This window comes from Sorex fumeus, unplaced genomic scaffold (assembly GCF_029834395.1).
Source record: "Sorex fumeus unplaced genomic scaffold, SorFum_2.1 ptg000013l, whole genome shotgun sequence".
Lineage (NCBI taxonomy): Eukaryota > Metazoa > Chordata > Mammalia > Eulipotyphla > Soricidae > Sorex > Sorex fumeus.
Window position 1 is genome coordinate 13,472,511 of NW_026606070.1, and position 20,805 is coordinate 13,493,315.

Below are 20,805 nucleotides of genomic sequence, written 5' to 3' on the forward strand. Positions count from 1 at the left end.
CTGAGTTCCAAATGTAGAACCTCTTATTATTTCCCTCCAGAATTCCAGACTTAAGATCCATCTATGATCTCCTAAGCAAGTCACAGTCATTTTGGATTCAGAGTGTCCATTTCTGTCTTTCTTATTCAGACAGCTATAACAAAATACCAGACTGGGTAACTACAACAAACATTTCTCTTAGTACCACAGGGTGGGAAGCCCAAGATGATGGCTCCAGCAGATTCCGTGTCTGGTGAAAATCCACATTCTTAGATGCTCATTCTCTTTAACACTGTGGAATGGATAAAAGAGTTTTGAGATGCCTCTTTCATAATATCTCTGCACACATTCAAAGAACCCACCTCCAAATACTATGATATTGGGCATAGATTCTATCTTAGAATTTGATCTCTAGCACTCCTAAGTCTGGTTGTCTTCTAGTATATGTTACATCCGTAATTGGCCTCACAGTATAGCTTGTCACCAGTCACAAACTCCAGTAACGAGCTCTGAAGTTATTCTAGGATACCCTTTTTTCTCAGTCCCCACCCTATACCATTAGTTGTTTTATATAGTTTACTTTGACATACATCTCTCATATTCTTTTTTCTTTATATCCAGAGCCACAAATTTAGTTAATTCGTGTCTGAATCACCTGTAGTGATAAAGAGTTGACCTTTCAAACTTAAGAAAGGTCTGTTACTTTTTATGTAACATTTCCAAAGTCCTTGTTTTTGTTGTAAAGCAGAAGATACAGCAACTAAATATCTTGAGTCATGTGTTTCATACCTGTTCTCTGTTACTACCTGGGACATCTGCCGTCCAAGAAACTAGATAATCTATAGCATTCCTTCTGTGCCTTTTTGTAACTTGTCCCTTTTATTCAGAAACCCTGTTTAACTTTAACTTTATCTTTATTAAAAAAGCACTTTTATTTTAATAAATATGTATGTATATATTTTTAAAAGTCAAATAGTACTAAGAAGCTTATAGCAACAAAACTTATTTGCAGTCCTTCCCATATTTCTATCTCTCAAGAACAATTTTATCTCTCTTAGGTGTTTATTTCTGCATTCATCTTTATGTTGCTAAGCAATTTATTTGTAATGTTATTTCTTTCCATGTCAAATTTAGTTGACTAAACTAAACCTATTTGGTTTCTGTTTTTAGTCGGGAATTATTACCAGGAGGTAATTCTCAAAATATTTAAGATGTGATGCAATGCAAATCAGTGAAGACTTTCAGTTTCTTTGCGCTCTGTATGTAGGCAAATTACAGTTCCTTATTTGAAATGAACTTTTGCTAAATTATTGACATTTATATTTTATAGTCATGTAAATATACACCACTACTGAAATAATATACCATGATTGTTTTATCTTGCTTATGATCATATTCTCGAGTTTTTGACATTTAAATTTTTAAAATTTCTTATTGAAAATATATCATAAGCTTCTTTTTCTGTAACAAGCCCTTGCTTTTAGTCAGAATCTCCATTCTGTGTTGTGCTTGCTACACATATTTTAAAGATTTTTGTGTCTAACTTCCTATCATAACTCCTTGAAGTCAGTAATAGCTAATATCTTTAAATCTTCAGTAACTTGCACCAGTGCCAATCACACAGTGCCTAACAAATATTGAATTATAGATAGACCAGGAACATATTTTCTCTTTGAAATAGCCGTTAGTGTTTAGCCAATGATTTCTGAGTCTCCCTGATTTCCTTTTTTTTTTTTTTCATTGTGGGCCACACCCGTCTATGGTCAGGGCTCACGCCTGGCTCTGCACTCGGATCACTGCTGGCAGGCTCGGAGAACCATATGGGATGTCGGGGTCCGGTTGAACCCAGGTCTGGTGTATGCAAGGCAAATGCCCTAACCACTGTATTATCCCTCTGGGCCCCTTTCTCTCATTTTTTAGTTGCTTCAGTTGTGGGACCCAATAAAGTAGATTAGTGCAAACTCTCACGGGATTGTGGCACTTTAAGGGTCACCTACTGCACAGCTACACACAGTTGTTTCAATGAAGGGATTTAGATGATGTTGCCAGAGTTTCTATCTTTTAAGTGGAAGCAAGAAAATCTAGTTTAAACGTGTCAATCTTGATTCAAATTTTAAAACTATGCTGATGAAGGAAGTGCTTTTTCTGGGCGAGTGTTATTCATGGCCACCAGCTCACAGCTTGAAATTTGTTGAGTGGGAACAGGAGGTGGAACACTGCCCTTGGCTTACCCTGTTCTTGGTATTTGCTTGCCTTGACGAGGTCTCCTTACAAGGCTTCCTCCGAGCTGTACTTCCAAAGGTCTTCCCAGAGGTCTGGTTTCAACAACTGATGGCACACGTGGAATGTCTAAGCAGAAGAGAGCCCAGATCGAGGCCCCAGCCTACCAGAATATTTAGTCTGAGCGGTGTTTCAATGGAACCAGGGTTGCTCTATATTTGAAAGTAGATGATAACATGCTAAACTGAAAGTGATAATGGAAAGGGGTTTGACTAGATCAAAGTTACTACAGGGCAAACAAGGTGACTTTTTATTGTTACATAAGATAAATTTTTGTTACTACCATTTCTGTTTGCAGATTCTGAATTTTGATAAGATTTATATCTTGGTTTTTTATTTTTCATTTTCGTGTTATAACAAATTAGCTTTAGAATTCAGTCCTGATTCTTCCCATGATGAAAGTTCATATATGGGATTTTAGAACTAAATTAGACTTGTTTATAATAATAAATTGATTGCAATTGGACACTGAAAATTGGTATTGGAGTTTTTTTAATTTGATTTTTTTATATTTTTTTTTACTGTTGTTGCTTATTTTATAAACTGACGTTCATTCTTCAACATTAGTTGAATATCCATGAATCTGTGTTATAGACTGGTCTTGCAATACACAATTCCTGTGCTTGAGAAGTTCTAATGGATTGCTTTCTTCTGGTTTATTCTAAAAATTAAAAGAGGAGACTAAGAATAGGGTGGAATGTAAAAAACATTCTAGAAACTTGGTGGCATTTTTTTTTGTTTTAAAAATTATCACTTTGTTTTGTTTACAGCAAATTTCTGCAGCAAATTTCTTTCAAGTTGAAAATAAGAGAGGGAAGCTAAGGAAAAAAAAAATTTTAAACCAAAACTCGTAGTGAGCGACTGTAGTTACACACCTTTGTGGTCATCTCTATCAGCATGGATATTTTGTTACATCTATCACATTGACGTGTAAGCAATTGCACATATAAATCATATTCTAAGGACTATTCTGGGGCCTACTTCTCTAAGGAACTCACTGATATATTCTATTTATGTTGAAAATCTCATTGAAGGGAAGGCATTGATTCACACCCGACTGTGCTCAGGATTCATTCCTGGTGGTGCTTGGGGGACCCTTTGCCTTTGCAGTGACAGAGATCAACCTTGGACTGAGCCTGTGCCAGGCCTTTCCCTGCTGTCATAAAAAATAAAGTTATTTTTATGACTAAATAGTATTTCTAATCAATTCTCTATTGTTATGTAGATGATCTCTATTGGTATTTAGATTACTTCTTGTTTCTGGATCAATAGCACAGCTGTAGGGCGGTAGGGCGTTTGCTTAGAGTGCAGCAGCCCTGCAGAGCCCGGTTCGATTCCTCTGCCCCTCTAGGAGAGCCCAGCAAGCTACTGAGAGTATCTCACCCACACAGCAAAGCCTGGCAAGCTACCTGTGACGTATTCGATATACCAAACACAGTAGCAACAAGTCTCACAATGGAGACGTTACTGGGCCCGCTCCAGCTAATTGATGAATAACGGGAGGACAGTGCTACAGTGCTATAGTGCTAATTTCTGTTATAAAATAAGACTACTTCATTTAGAGGTTTGTTATCTAAAAAAATCACTAGAAGTGTTCTAGATTTAATTACTTGCATATTAAAAAAATTTTGCTTTTATCACAAAGTGCTAAAGAATCCTTCTAATTGTGATAATGGTGGATTTGTGTTTCTTCTCTCTTCACCTTTTCCAGTGGCAGTAACTATTTTTTTCCCCTCCAAAATAATTCGTTACAATTTGATAGGCAGAGGATGGTCACTCTTTCCATAGACAGTTTTCTTTTTTAAACAGTGCTCAAGGGCTACCCCTGACTCTGTGCTCAAGGTTTACTCCTGGCTGTGCTCCAAGGACCAGGTGGCTTGCCAGAGACAGCCTGAGTCAGCTTCATTCAAGGCAAGTGCCTTAACCTCAGTCCAATCTGTCCAGTCAGGAAATTGGTTTATACCCTCTGAATTTTCTAGGTTCTGTTTTTCTGTGACACTTGCTGTTACTTTGGATTGTGGATGACTGGTTGACTTACTAACTAATGCAAAAGTAACCAGTCAACTCTCAAATGTAACCATTGTATCCACCTCTCTGTTCTTGGATGCAAATGAATGTTTGTGCAACTGAAGTGAATTGGAGGAGACAATTTAGAAACCCCAGGCTAGATGTATAAAGGTCAGTGTACCGGTGGGAAGATGGTCTATACTTGCAAATGCATCATCCTGGGGATTTTGTTGTTGAGCATTGATTTTGCATCAAAACTTTGTTACATGCTTTGCATGATAACCTGGTTAAATCCTCATAACTTCCTGAAAATAGATTAAAATTATTTCCACTTTGCTAAAGAGGAATGAAATCTTTATGAAATTTCCCCATGGTACTGGGCTGTAAAATATTCAAAACAGTCACGGGCACATACAGAGCCAGCTAATCTCTAATTATTTTATCAGTTCTCCTCTGCCGTTTCTACCCAATGTCCAACTACTTACTATAAACACTGTCAAATATAAATAAAATAGAACAGCATATTGAAACCTGGAGCACGGTAGGGCATTTGCTTTGCGTGCACCCAGCCCGGCCGAGTCAGGTTCGATTCCTCCGCCCCTCTCGGAAAGTCCGGCAAGCTACAGAGAGTATCTTGCCCGCATGGCAAAGCCTGGCAAGCTCCCTGTGACGTATTCGATATGCCAAACACAGTAACAACAAGTCTCAAAAAAAGAAATGGAGATGTTACTGGGCCCGCTTGAGCAAATTGATGATCAACGGGAGGACAGTATTGAAACCTGGTATACCAACCACATCAGCTTCCACAGCTTTTCATTTCTACCTTTCCTTCTCCACCTTGTAATTCTCTTCCTTCATTGGATTGTTTTTCAGCAAATGTCTGATACATAAATTTTATTAGTTATCATTTAAATCTATCTATGTAAGAGATATGGTATCTGTTTTTAAAACTAAACTACAAGTCATTACCACACCATAAAACAACTAGGACAACTCCTTAATATTATCTAACTCCCAGTCAAAGTCAAATAGCCCTAGTTATATCACCAGTGATTGTATATCTATATGTATATATAATGTGGTAAATATATATGTTTATATATGTTTATTTTATCAGTTCTCCTCTGCCGTTTCTACCCATATATACATATATATGTATACATATATATATGTGTATATATATGTTTAAGTATGTATAAATATATATGTTTAATTTTATTTTTATAAAGTTGTTCACAAAAGTTCATTACAGATAATATTCAAACACCAATCCCACCTCCGTGCACCTGACTACCACCATAAGAGGAAAGTGTGTGAAGATTGTTGTATTTCATCCTGGAGCCATTTAAGCCTTTGTATAACTGTCCGTCATCAAACACCGTCTTCCCATCGTTCATCGATTTGCTCGAGTGGGCCCAGAAACGTCTCCATCATGAGATTTGTTGTTACTGTGTTTATCATATTGAATACAGGATGGGTAGCTTGCCAGGCTTTGCCATGTGGGCGAGATACTCTCGGTAGCTTGCTGGGCTCTTCGAGAAGGGCAGAAGAATCGAACCTGTCTCGGCCAGGCTGGCCGCACACAAGGCAAATGCCCTACTGCTGTGCTATCGCTCCAGCCCTAAGCCCTTGTATAAGAGATTACAAACATGTATGTTAAACCCAAACAAATGTGTGCTAATTTTAGTATATCAGTGGGCTAGAGTATATGAGGTTCTGTGTCGCTCTCTTCAGGGAGCTTTATTTCATAGTCTCTGAATCTTGGTTGTTAATGAGATTATATGATGCCGGGAGCATTTTGTGGGTGTGACTGCCATGCTACTGGAAAACTGGGGATCTGGGGGAAGGCGGCCCTGTCCCTTTCCAAGCGAGCTTAGAGATCTCAGTCACGGGTTCCACATACCTGGGTTTTTCTGCATTTCCCTCATAGGTGAGGCTCATTTGAGCCTGTGGAGAGTGACCTTGAGCATGGTTGTGGTTGGGTTCTGGAGGTTTTTGGCTGGTGGTGTTCTGTGCAGGGAGGGAAACTCAACCCACTCCCCTCCGCGTTGCCCCAGGGAAGACAGCCTGGAGCAGGGTCAGGATATTCTGTCACCATTTATTATATAAAGTTGGTTTGTTGAATCAGAATTCAGGCAAGCACCATGTATTGTACCCCAAACAGTTCCAACCCCAACACACCTCCATACCTCCATGCCTAAGTCCACTCAATATTTATTTATTTTTAGTGCCATACTCAACCCAGAGCTTCACACATGCAAGGCAAGTACAGTTAACTCTGAGTTATATGTCTGACCCTGAGTAGTCAATTTTCAGAAACAATGAATCAGCCTTATGTAATGATAATCCACAAAAAAAAAATGATAAAGTTTTTCATCTTTTCTCACTGGAAGCTAATCATTACAACCATCAAGAGGATGAAATGTTGTCTATTTTCTGCTTATATGGTACAGCTCCTTCCCAAGCCAGGGGCAAATCCCTTCATTTAAGATGTATACTTAGAAATAAATGATATTAAACTGAAAACTCTGTGTTTAGTTCTAGGCTTAAATAAAAGAAGATCAACAGAGTCTTGTACTGCCCCCTTGCTTTTGGAGAATGATTTGGAAATCATAGAATCCATGTGCATGTTATTTTCATAAACAGGTCACAATATTGGACAGGTATTTAAATTGAGCAAATATTGATATTTTCATATTTATTTCACTTGTTTTGAACTTGAAGGTCTCTTGATCCTCCGCTGTGTTGTGGCAGATGGAAATTCCACCAGAAGTCCTGATAGCACTGTCCTTCTCTGTGGAGATCCTGGCGAAAACTGCACAGGTAATGCTTAACAAGTGATGTGTTTATGTTTTATTGGCCTCATATTCAATCTCAGAGCATTGATTTTGATAATGTAGTCATAAAACTTGACAGCATTTTGAGCACATAGCATGCACAAGAGCGTCATATAGTAAGTAATTTATCCATTTCTCACTAGAACCTTATGAATTGAATATTTGGTATTTTTTACTTTTTTTCACTTTGGAAACCAAAGAGATTACATAATTGATGAAGATGAGCAGCTAGTAAAGATAAACCCTGGAATTCAGATTTAAATTTTTTAGATTCTAAAGTTTCCATCACCATTACTGTATCATTTTGGATGTTGTGCCTATCTATGTTCTTCAGACTCCAGTATGTGATATTTGAGTCTATATTTATTAAAACTTGGCATATTCTATTCGGATTTAAAGTATTGTTAAATTATAGTTCAAAGAATTTTAGAATAGCAAAGACTATTTAAAATAACAAAGACGTCACTGTGGAGATGCTTGAATTAATATTTTCAGAATTATTAGCATGGGGTAGAGTCAGTCTTAGTAAATTTACTAATTTACTTAGTAAATTTATTTTACTTTAGTCTGTAAATTATTGATCTCGTACATAGGTGTTCAGGAACAGAGATTTCTAGCATGCATAGAGAACAAGGTAACCGGCTCTGCCACTCCCCAGCCCATGCCATTAAGTAATTCTTCAGATACCAGCTGGATGTCCTATAGTTGAATCCAGTTATGACACTGTCTATCTGGAAATAGATTTAGATTCAAAAGACTAAGGATCCCCAACAAAGTTCTCCCATTCCCTGCTTCCGGTGCCCATTGTTATCCTAGGTTGAAACTTGTGCCTCTGATCAGCTGCTTATATGTGATTCAGGAGTTCCAAGGACACACTCCTCATGTTAATTTAGTTTGTTGTAGCTCTTCCCAGAACTGAGAAAAATATTTGACTTGTAACCTATTTATTATAAAGGACATAATCAGGAAATGGACAGGTGGAAGAGATGCATAAAGGAGACAGAACTTCCATAGTCCCTCTCAGTGTCCTTTCAATTCAATTTCTCCATGTTAACCAACCCAGAAATACTGTGAACCCTGTACTTTTGAATTTTCATGGATACATACATATTGATTATTAGCAGTTGATTTAATATCTTTACCCTCTTGTCTCCCAAGGGCTCTGGGGAAGGACTAAACCTTCCAAACCTCTAATGATGTGTTGGGTGCTCTTGAATACTCACTCCACATTTTTAGGTCATCACATTAATGTGTCAAGACCCATTTTTGAAAAATAATAGCACTTAATCTTTATTTAATTTATTTATCTTTGGAATTTGGGGCCACATTTGCCTGTGTTCAGAGCTTCCTTTCTGCTCTTCTCTCAGACATCACTCTGGCAGAACTCAGGGGACCATATGGGTGCTGGAGATTGAAGGCAGGTCAGTCACATGCAAGGCAAGTTCCCTATCTGCTGTGCTATCTGCTACCCCGCCCCCCCACGAAAAATCCATACTTTCCTCCTCTCTTGTCATTTAGGAAATTCCAAAGTATTTAGGAGCTTTGTTCCATGTACAGGAACAAAGCCCAAATATTTATTTCTTGTCATAAATGACAATATCACACATTAGATGTGTTTCCACAAAACATTGTTTCAAGGAACAGACTGTGGGTAACATCTGTCCCTTTGCAACATTTGTCCCTTTGTCTCATAGTTTGCTGGCATCTGGTCTAAGTGCCTGTCTTTCAATTATGAATAATAGAATCTGGTTTTCTAAAGGGGTTGCTTCTGATTTTAAAGAAAAAAATATGTGCCAATTTTCAGAAGGAGGATGAAGAGAAGAGCCTCCCTCACGTACTCCCTGAAAACTTCTCTAATAAGGGAGTGCAGAGACCTGGTGTTAACTGTTCCTGGAATTTTTTTCCTCTCTGGAAATTGTAGCTGGGCTAGTAACATGCTACACAGGTGGCCCTGATTCATCACTTTCAGCCCAATTCCTCTTTATTTCCTCATTCTAGTGGGTGGGCTGGAGTGTCCCTAGAAGCCTGTAGAATTTGTTGGTGACTTAAGTCATCCTAGTATGAGTCGATCTAGGGAAAAGAAAAATATCAAGTATATGTGTTTGTGTGCTTTTTTCCAATTTGATTTCAAGAATTACAAAGGATAGAAATTTTCACATTGCCCTTGGGAGACCTTTTATAGTCTGACAATTGACAACATTAAAATCTTCCTCATTACTTTTTTAAAAAATTTTTATTAGTGAAACACCATGAGGTACAGTTGTAGACTTAAAAATAAATAAATAAATAAATAAATAAATAAATAAAATCTTCCTCATTTCTCCCATAAATATACATTCTGATGTTTTTTAAGGTAAGAACATGAGATCCACTGTTTGAGTTTTTAAGTATACAAAAGTTTTAAAGTATGCACGATTTTAGAGTTATTAACTATGGACTTAATGTGCATCAAATTTCTAGACATTAAAAGGCCCTCCCGTTGATCGTCGATTTGCTCGAGCGGGCCCAGTAACGTCTCCATTGGAGACTTTGTTGTTACTGTGTCTGGCATATCGAATACTCTAGACATTATTCATCTATAATTTTATAGCCATTGAACAATACATGCCTTATTTCCGACCCCAGCCCCTTGCTCCTGGAATCCTACGTTCTATTCACTTTTTGTGTGGATAGGCTATTGTCATACCTTAGTTAAGAGTTGTCAGAAAGTATTTGTCCTTCTGTAATTGCCACTTAACTTAGTACAATGGTCACCAGTCTCATCTACATTGTAGCATTTTTACAATATTTTCTCACCTTTGAAACAGAATAATGTTTTATTGAACATATATAAAACACAATCTTCTTTCCTCTCTCACCCTTATTCATCTCTTTGATGGCTATCTAAGCTATTTCCAAGTCTTGGCAATTGTGACTAATGATGCATTGAATGTTATGTAATGATCCCTTTGAAATATTGCTTTTAATTCTTTTGGATAAATATCTTGAAGTGGCATGATATTGTCTTAATTTTTTTTGAGAAATCTACATACTGTTTTCCGTAACAGCAACACCATTTTACATTTCTGTTCAAGAGTCCTAGTTCTTCTACAAGCTCATGGAAACTTTTGTTTCTTTTATTTTTGAGGTATTTTTTAATAATGAAACATGTCTCACTGTGCTTCGGATTTTCATTTCTTATTAGTGATTTTGAACATCTTTCCATGTATTTTTTTGTTGTTGTTGCACATACTTTTGCTACTACATCGAAATAATAATCATAAAGAATATCTAATTTTCTAGATATTCAGGTCTTATTTTAAAATCCATTTTGAATTGGTATTGAAGTAATTGGTATAGAAAAGGGATACAATGTCATTCTCTTGAGGACTTGGATTTTCACAGCACCATTTGTTGAAGAGTGCCCTTTCTCCATTGTGTATTCTTAGTACCCTAGGGTGAACATATATGTGTGGGTTTATTTCTGGCATCTTCCGTTTTTTTTCTTTGATCCTTTACTCCAGTATCATACAGCTTTAACTACTGTAGCCTTTGATATATATATATATATATATATATATACACACATATGTATATATATATATATGTGGTATATGTCAGGGTATGGATATATGTAGTTTTTATTCTTTTTTTTGGGGGGGGAGGTCGCGTCCGAAGTTTACTCCTGACTCTGTAATCAGGGATCAGTCCTGGTGATAGTCAGGTGGCCATAGAGGGTTCCAGGGATTGGACTTGGTCAGCCACATACATCATACTTGATCATACTATCTCTCCTACCAATGCAATACAATCTGAAATTAGGAGGTATGTTTTTTCCTGCTATACCTTTTTTTATTCTTCTCTTTTTACAGTACTTTGTGGTTCTGATATAAATTTTAGAATTTTTTCTTTCTGTCAAAATTTTTATAGATCTGGCACTGGAACATGTAAAAAACACTGAGCAACACAGAAATAATCCAAGAATGAAGGGACAGGGTTGTGAGCCAGCACTACTGTTATTTGAAAAATTGATTATGATAGGATGGATCTGGTCCATGAACCATAATTTGCTGACTTCTGCTCATGATTCCTCTTTCTTCTTTTATTATGGTAGATGATAATTTATATGATAAGTTTATATTTTAAATGTCCCCTTACACACATGCATGCATATGTACTTCAGTACATTATATAACATGTCAACATTAAGTAAGGTAAAGGTAAAGGCCCTCCCGTTGATCGTCGATTTGCTCGAGCGGGCCCAGTAACATCTCCATTGGAGACTTTGTTGTTACTGTATTTGGCATATCAAATACTCTCGGTAGCTTGCCGGGCTCTCCGAGAGGGGCGGAGGAATCGAACTCGGGTCGGCCATGTTGGCCGCTTGTAAGGCTGACGCCCTACCCGCTGTGCTATAATTTAAGAAAAATTAAATATTTAAATAGAAAATTGTCTGTTTTGTCCTAAATAATTATATTTGAAAAAGGTCCAGTGCTAGCATGTCTTTTTGTCCTAAAATTAATGTATTCGGTTTAATTTACCTTACTTTTATCAAAAAAATCCTAAATTTTTAAAAACTCAGAGAAATTTTCATAGAAATTACTTTGGTATGACGTTTCACTTTATTTTCTCTCACACTTTTTATTCTCCTTCCATTCTTTGCTGTCTCATTTTAGTATATTTTTAGGCATTGGAAACATAGCATCATCATCTTTTAATCAAAATTAGCAATACCATAATCTAAAATCTATACTGTAAATAAATATTCTTATTCATAATAATGTTTTGCATATAATAATTGATCTGAAACTTAGAGTGCTTTCATTATCCTTTTTGTTGAGATGGAAACTGTGTATAGGGAAGTTTAGTAATTTGTTTAAGGTTGCATAGTCATAAGTAAAACCTGTCCTGAATCCAGAGAGACTGGTTTGTTGTGTGTTGTTAATCACCATGCTAAAATCTTCAGGTAGTGTGGGAAAATCAGAATGCTGACTACATGGGGCTAAATTTGAAAAGCAGTTGCTTAGAACTACTTTTCAAATATGACAATAGACTCTTGGAAAAGGAATTAATCTGGAACAGGTGCAAATTGTCTTTATTTACATACTGTAACCTTGAGTCTAAGTTACTTAAGCTTTCAAAAACTCAATTTGTAGCTTATGAAATGAAAAAGTTAATAAAATGATCTTCGGGAGTCTTCTCTATTTCTCTGTAATACGGGTTTCAAATAGCTCTGATATCTAAATGTTCCATTTTTTACCCTGTTATTTTCTATTTTGTCCTAAGTACTTATTCATTTTACCAGTATTTAGGAGCCGCCCACTAAGCAGAAGGCCCTGTTTTAGGTGCAGAGGATTAAAAATGGATAAAATGGCGAGACAGGAACTCAGAAGGGAGCCTCCCTCTTTAGGGGAAGGGTATGGAACAAATGCTATCATAAAAGTCTTGTCAAAATTACAAGGCTTTTCGATTTTTTTTTTTTTTTTGCTTTTTGGGTCACACCTGGCGATGCACAGAGGTAACTCCTGGTTCTGCACTCAGGAATCACCCCTGGCGGTGCTCAGGGGACCACATGGGATGCTGGGAATCGAACCCAGGTCAGCTGCATGCAAGGCAATCGCCCTACCCGCTGTGCTATTGCTCCAGCCCCTTTTCGATTTATTTTGAGTGTTATAGTTTTGTTTTCTCTTGCTTTGGGCTCACACCTGGTATTGTCAGGAGTTACTTGGAATTACTCCTGGTGGGGCTCAGGAAACCATAAGGGATGTTGGGCTTCAAACCTGGGTCGTGCAAGACAAGTGTCCTACCTGCTATCCTATTGCTCAGGACCCTTATTTTGAATGTTTTAATTGTGTGTTACGGTACCACATGCAAGGAGATCTGTTAAGAGTCGTTGCCATGGAGACCTGTTTCTAACCTGGAGATGATGTCAGGCTTACATTTGGGTAGTAGAGACGGTGGAATGATTCTGCACATACTTTGAATACAACCAATATAATGAATTAAATGTAAAGTAAAAGAAAAAAGATTACTTTGTGCTTTGGGGGCCTTACTAATTTACTACAAATAATAAAGATACCATTTGATGAGATGATGAACAATCATGTTCGAGGAGGAAATCAGGTATTAGTTTTTGGAAGTCTGAAGTTGAAAGACATTCAATTCTTCGCAGGTGGCATTGAAGAGAGAAATAATCTAGAGGGAAATATATATAATATAAATTTGGAGCTATTACTATTAAGGTAAATTGTTACTATTATTGAGAGTCAGGAAACATCCAGTAAAGAAATAGAGGCAAGTTGCTGAAAAAGCATTGAGCACCACTGCTTTGTAAAATAGGGTCTAGGAAAACTAAGGAAGAACTAGGAAAGGATAATGAGAAAAGGAGCAATATACATATAATATTTTTATATCATGCACTGTGGAAAAAATACAGGTTTTCTTTCTTTGGGGGGTTTAAAGCTCTGTATAGGTCTATAAGCCCTCTCTGTTCTTTTTCTTCCTTCAAAGCCAATGTTTCCTTGCTGAGTTTTGTTCTTGTCCATCTATCCATAGGTGATAAGGCGATTTTGAAGTCTCTGGATTTTCTTGGGGCTTTGACCATGGGAATCCTGTCTGGATGAGAATGAGAGAGTGTCTGTCCAGATTTATGTTTGCTTATTACTGGGCACCCTAGGGGCACAAATAGCTAGAGATTAGTTTTATATTTTTCCTTCCAAGATCCTGGACCAGGTAGATAAGATTATTTTAAAACGAAGCCTGTAGTTCTTTTACTTTTTTAAAATACATTTTAGGACAACCGATTTTTTAAAATGGTAATAAAAATGTTTTCTCCTTAAAAAAAAATACAGGTTTTCTTCCTGTCCATTGCTCTTTGCTTGTCTCCCGGATATAAATAAATTTAAATATAAGCATGACACTCAGATTTAAATATTGGCTTCTTTTTAAAAAATATATAAAATGAAATATTGCAACTCTAAGTAAAGATACACTTCTGTAAGCTTAGAAATAGTCGATATTGACCTCATGGTTAAAAGACATACTGATCTGGTCTTATTAGCTTTTTTAATGTTATAGAATGGTCAATAAGTACATCTGTGATCTATTTTTCTCTTCATAAAATAATTGATTCCCATTTCTGTTGGAAATGGTACTGAATTTAAAACAAATGGGAATCCTTCATTATAATAGAATTTCAAATTTTGTACTTCTTCAAGGAGATTCTGAATTTGCACTTCCCTGCTTCAGGGAGATAGTTAGCAAGACAAGAAGAAAAATTAAACAAAAAAAATTATAAAGCTTTTTTTTTCTTCACCTCATGACATAAGAAAGTTGTGAAATGAAGAAATTCCAACTGGGAAGATGCCTGAATGTCAGAAATTAGAATATTAAAGCTCTACTTCTTAGACTAGGAAGAAACTTTTCTTTAAACTCTGCAGAGTCACTAAAAGTTCTCTTGCATTAGGTCCTTTATTTTAGGCTAGTATCTGTTCTTGAAAATTAATTCATACGTATTCGTTTTATTTTCATTCTATTTTAGCATTTATTGGACTTCTATTTTAAAGTTTCCTTCTCAATCTGTTCCATAGAGGTTTAACTGTGTTTCTAACTAAAGGGACAAGGGCACTGATGCAGGAGTGGTGACTGCAGGTTTGTCCACAGTTCCCAGGTTCAATATTTTCAAGAATGAAAATACTAGGTAGTAAAAATGCTTAGAATTAGAGAGTAGAAAAGTTTATGGGAAAGTAGAGAAAGGAAAAGGAACTCCCCGTGTGAGGAGGAACTTAGTTTAGGATTTAGTTAACTATAACTCATTTTGTGGGGGGTTTATAGGAAAAGTGAGTCTTTGTGTTACAGAGAATACAGGAAAATTAAAGGTTTTTTAGTGTAGCCCCAATGGAAATTGGGCTCTTTGCATTTCTTATGGCTGGCCATTGGCCTTGGGTTTTGTATTGCAAGCAAAGCTAGATGTATCACCGGTGGGTATCCAATACTTGTGAGCTTGTGGGTGTTGTTCTTTTCCAGTGCTGTTTTGTGGGACAAACTCACTCCAGAGAAATGTTTTAGTTTGGAAATGTGGGTTGGAAATGAGGCAATAGGGAAGAGAGAGAGAGAGAGAGAGAGAGAGAGAGAGAGAGAGAGAGAGAGAGAGAGAGAGAACCGAAAACCAGATCAAGTTCCTCTAGTCCCAGTGTCAGGGGAATCTTTGTGGCTGTTAAATTTTCAAGACTATGCCTGTCCTTTATTTCTCAACAGAGAAATGCAATGCATGGGAATAAGAATTCTATTGTCATAGGATTAACTTTTTCTGCTTCTTGATAAACATTCATGAAAGGAAAATAAGATTTGATTCCCTAGCCCTGTATCATCAGATCTCACTCTAGGCACAAAAGGCTGGATTTTACAGTTGACCTACCAACATGACCTTGATGAATATTAGACAAAAGCGTCAGAAATTTCAGGTGCCTTTCCGAAGGAAGAATGCTGAAATGCCTTTCATTTGCATGAGAGAGGAAGAGAATCCGTCTGTTCCCCACTGGGGTTGGTGGTGACTGTTCCATCTGAGCCTTCGGCCCCCGCTACAGTAGGTGATACCTTTCTCAGCCTGCATTTTAAAGTTCCATGGAGAAATCAATGGACATTTTCTGCTTGGTGGCATGGAAAGGTTTTAAAATCCGAGTCATGCTAGGAATATTTAAGTGAATGCCTATTTAGCAAGGGAGAGAGCTGTGCGAGGAATCAGCTCAGGTCCTGGCAACCATTTCCCTGGCATGGATTTGTACTGCTTGGATGAACTGAGGCTAATCAAATCACGGCATCCAGCAGCCTCCTGGTGAAGGTGCTTCTTGGTATCAGACTCGTGTGGTATTTATGTAAAGGCTGGATAAACTTAAAGGGGGCATGACAGACAGCTAGAGGAATTAGTAAAGTTTAGGATTTAGAGAAATGACGTGTATTGAAAGCTAAATCTGCTTGCAAAGTACAATAGGCCTTTCTGGAGCACAGCAGATCTATTGCTCAATTTTCTGCTTCTTGCATCCATCTCCTCGCTCTCCAATCCCCCAGACCCCAGAGGTCTGCATGAGTCAAATTGATAAGCAATGCTTTTCTCCCGGCCTTCAGGATTGCAACTTCATAGTCTGATCCACTCCACATGGCACCTATTATTCATCTAATACATTGGCAAAGTTTTTCAAGTTTTTATTCCCCCCCCGGGGGGGGGAGAGAGGAAAGTTGTCAGGGCAGTGCTTGCTGTTGAAGTCAGTGAGCCCCCACGGGTGTCTTATGTGAGACAGGGAGGAGAAAGAAGGTCACTTTCTCCTGATCCGCCTCTGCTACCCCTGGATTGGCTGAGAAGGTTAGGACTTCTAGAAAAAGAAAGTCTGCCATGAGCTTCTGCAGGCTGGATTGATAGTACAGCAAGTAGGGTTTTTGCCCTGCACATGGCCCACCTGGGTTCAATTCCTCCATCCCTCTCAGAGAGCCTGGCAACCTACCGAGAGTATCCCGCCCACACGGCAAAGCTTGGAAAGCTCCCCGTGGTGTATTCGATATGCCAAAAAACAGTAACAAATCTCACAATGGAGATGTTACTGGTGCCCGCTCAAGAAAATTGATGAACAACTGGAAGGACAGTGCTACAGTGCTATGAGCTTCTGCATAGCACAGGCCACCTGCTAGCCCCACCAGGTGGCCATGAAGCCAGGCCTGATGTCCACTTGGGCTTCTTGGCACGGGAGTTGATCCCCGCCACCCATCTCTTGGGGAACTTCAGACTCAGGCTGGAGCGAGGAATTGCTCTTTGCAGGAAAGGAAAGTCAGGCCTAGGTCTTACCCAGGGTTTCCAGGTAAAAACTGATTTCATTTGAAGGTTTTTAGGAAGGGGAAGGAGGGAGAGAAAGTGCGAGAGAGAGTAACCTGTTCAAGAGAGAATGGAACCTTTTCCAAAGACAGAGTCCCAGTACACATTTCAAGAGAGGAGATGCGGGCAACACACGTGTTCAGGCATCACATGTACTCAGCCACGTAAGCAGCACATGGATTTGGGCAGCATATACATGTCTTTCCTTTGTTCAAGCTTTCTTAGGGTTTTTCCCAAGCTGTCCCACACAGGCTTCTAGCTAAGAGTTCATGGCTCGGGTGGTTGCCAAGGAGGGTGAGTTGGGGTGGTCTTTGAAACTCCTTTTCTTGACCTTTGTTCCTGCTGAGTGGGTCTAGCTTTCTCTGCTCTGGGCTGGCTGCAGATGCAGGTAAAGGTTTTATCAGGTCTTGGTTGCTGTAGCCACAAGTGGGTCTGGACAGCTTTAGAACTAGTGGCTTTATTCCTTCCCAGGAGTTTCATTGCCTTCCTTGCCTAACTGCCTACATCAGTACGTCCTGGGACCACTCTCGATGATGCTCTGCCAATGGGACCAGGTGGTTCAATGCCAGGGCTTAAGGCTATGGAGCTGCTCTGCCCTGTAGGCACTAGGATCTTCAGCAGTGCTCAGAGCCCCAGGTAGTGCTAGAGACTGAATGCTGGTAGCAGGGTTCTTTTTTGCTCATTTTAAAAAAATCACCATGAATTACAAAGTTACACAGATATTTATGTTTCAGGCATGTTGTTCCAACACTGATCCCTTCACCAGTGCCCACCACATTCCACCAATTTACCCTCCCCCCGCCAAGCCTGCTTCTGCGGTGGGCACATTCCCCCTCTTCCACTGTCGGAGTGCTTCCTTTCCTAACTTAATGACCCTCACCCCTGCCCCAGTGCCAAGCTTCCTGCTGAGTACCAGTTCTGCTCTTCGTTTCTCTTGCCATTGGGCATTTGATATTCCCATATGAGGTTTCTTTATAACTCACATATGAGTCTGTTCCTTTCCCGATGGCTGATTTCACTAAGATGATACTCTCCAGATTCACCCACATTGCAGCAGATTGAATGACTTTATCTTTCCTTAAAGGTAGACAGTGTTCCTGGTTCAGCCCTTCTGGAAAACAGTATGGACGATTCTCAAAAAATTAGAAATTGAGCTCCCATTTGACCCAGCAATACCACTCCTGGGAATATATCCCAGAGAGGCAAAAATGTATAGTCGAAGTGACATCTGCACTTGTTTGTTCATTGCAGCACTCTTTACAATAGCCAGAAACTGGAAGAAACCTGAATGCCCAAGAACAGATGACTGGTTAAAGAAACTTTGGTACATCTACACAATGGAGTACTATGTAACTCTTAGAAAAGATGAAGTCATGAAATTTACATACAAGTGGTACAACATGGAAAGTATCATGCTAAGCGAAATGAGTCAGAAAGAGAGGGATAGACATAGAAAGATTGCATTCATCTGGGGGATATAAAGTAACAAAATATGAGATTAATACCCAAGAATAGCTGAGATCAGCACCAGGAGGATTACTCCATAGCTTAGTGGCCAGTTGGGCATTCTAGAGGAAAGGACAGCTCAGATAGAGAAGGGAGCACCAAATAAAGGGTGTTTGGAGGACCCTCCCAGGAGGGAGGGGAGATGCATGTCGAAAGTGGACGATGGACTGAACATGTTTGCCACTCAATGCCTCTTTTGCAGACCACAACACCCAAAAGGAGAGAGAGAACACAGGGGATTGCCCTGCCACAGAGGCAGGGGGGGATGGGGGGATGGGGGTGGGGGGGATATTATCCATGGTGGTGGAAAATGGGCACTGGTGGAGGGATGGGTATCTGATCATTATACAATCAAACCCAAGCACAAAAAATTGTAAATCTACAACTGTACCTCATGGTGTTTCACTAATAAAAAAAAATAATAAAAAAAAATTTAAAAAAAAAGGTAGACAGTGTTCCGTTGTGTCTATGTACCATAGCTTCTTTATTCAGTCATCTGTTGATGAGCATTTGGGTTGTTTCCATATTCTGGCTATTGTATATAGTGCTGCAATTAACACAGGAGTGCAGATGTCTTTCTCTTACTAGTGCTTTTGGGCTCTTGAGGTATGTTCCCAGGAGTGGAATTTCTGGGTCACACGGAAGCTTAATTTTGAGGTCTTTTTTTTGAGGAACATCCATATTGTCTCCCCAAAAGATTGGACCAGTCGAAATTCTCACCAGCAGTGAGTGAGGGTCACTCTTCCCCCCACATCTTCGCCAACACTGGTTGTTGTTCTTTTTGATGATTGCCAATTTCTGTGGTTTGAGGTGATATCTCATTGTTCCACACTTAGATTTGTCTCTAGCACTAATGACAGGTAAAGTAAAGTAAAGGCCCTCCCGTTGATCATCGATTTGCTCGAGCGGGCCCAGTAACGTCTCCATTGGAGACTTTGTTGTTACTGTGTCTGGCATATCGAATACTCTCGGTAGCTTGCCGGGCTTTCCAAGAGGGGCGGAGGAATCGAACTCGGGTTGACCATGCTGGCTGCGTGCAAGGCAGACGCCCTACCAGCTGTGCTATCACTCCAGCTCCAGGTAGTTATAAATAAAACACTAAATTTCTTCTCTCTAATCCACTGACTCCAGTGTACCCTTCTTTTTATAGATTCATTCTATTCTACTTGTTTTTACCAGTAGCTTAATATTGTTTTGATGTTTACCATTGTACTAATGTTACTAGTTAGACCTAAAATAATTATTTGCATTCCCCTGATGATTAGTGATATAGAGCATTTTTTCATATGCTTTTTGGCCATTTGTGTTTCCTTGAAGAAGTTCCCATTCATCCTTTCTGCCCACTTTTGAATAGGAATCTATCCTATTCTGATTGGATCAGGTGTTTTTCCTTGTAGGTTTCTACCAGTGCTTTAAATATCTTTGAATATTAACCCTTTGTCAGATGAGTGGTGGGCATATAATTTCTCTGTCTGTGGAGAAAAAATATATTTATATAATATAAATATTAACTATATACTACATAATGTATTGTAAATTACATAATATAAAATATATATCATCTAGTATGTTATACATAATATATTGTCATTATTTGCTATATAAAATATATTAATATAATTAAATTTAATCCAAGAGAACCTTCCTTGACTCTTTCCTTCATTGCATTTCCAGTGTAAATGCTTCAATTTACTGACTTTAGACATTTCTAATTTCACTCCACAGCAGTCTCTGACAGCTTTCCTTTCTCTTTCCAAATCTGTTTTCCACCTCTTGCCTTAGGCTTGAATATTCTGAGCTGAACTTTTCTCCTGATATTCTATAGTTCAGTTGCTTGCTCGCCTACAACTAAGAAAATAGATTTTCTAGAAATGTTTTTTAATTAGATGAGCATTCTCTCGACGGATCCAAGATTTAGCTGAGAATTACCAAGGTTTTCCCAATTCTAGAATGAAATCCTCTACTTTAGATATAACTGCCCAAGGCAGTTATTTTCTTGTCTTTTTAATTTGAGCCACTCAAGTGACTTGTAAATAGGTAACGTCTTTAGATTACAGAGAAGCTTTTCAAGCAGCTTTCTTAGCAATAATGACAGGCAGAGCTGGAAATGAAACACTAATTTTCTTCTTTCTAATTCACTGTCTCCAGTGTACTCACCTTTTTATAGATTTATTCTAGTTGTTTTTTTTTTTTTTTTTTTTTTTTTTTCCCCTTTATTTTATTTTATTTTTTTTTAAAGTTGTAGATTTACAATTTTTTGTGCTTTGGTTTCAATTATACAATGATCAGATACCCATCCCTCCACCAGTGCCCATTTTCCACCACCATGGATAATATCCCTCCCACCCCCATCCC

General features: G+C 38.4%; 1 protein-coding gene across 1 annotated transcript in view; it reads left to right on the forward strand.

Annotated features, from left to right (window-relative positions):
• Positions 1-204: 204 nt before the first annotated feature.
• Positions 205-20,805, forward strand: part of BTC (betacellulin) — a 39,535-nt gene continuing 18,934 nt past the window's right edge. Inside the window, exons 1-2 of the mRNA XM_056111160.1 lie at positions 205-232; positions 6,991-7,089. Coding sequence (XP_055967135.1) covers positions 205-232; positions 6,991-7,089 — 127 coding nt within the window. The remainder of the gene's footprint in view (positions 233-6,990; positions 7,090-20,805) is intronic.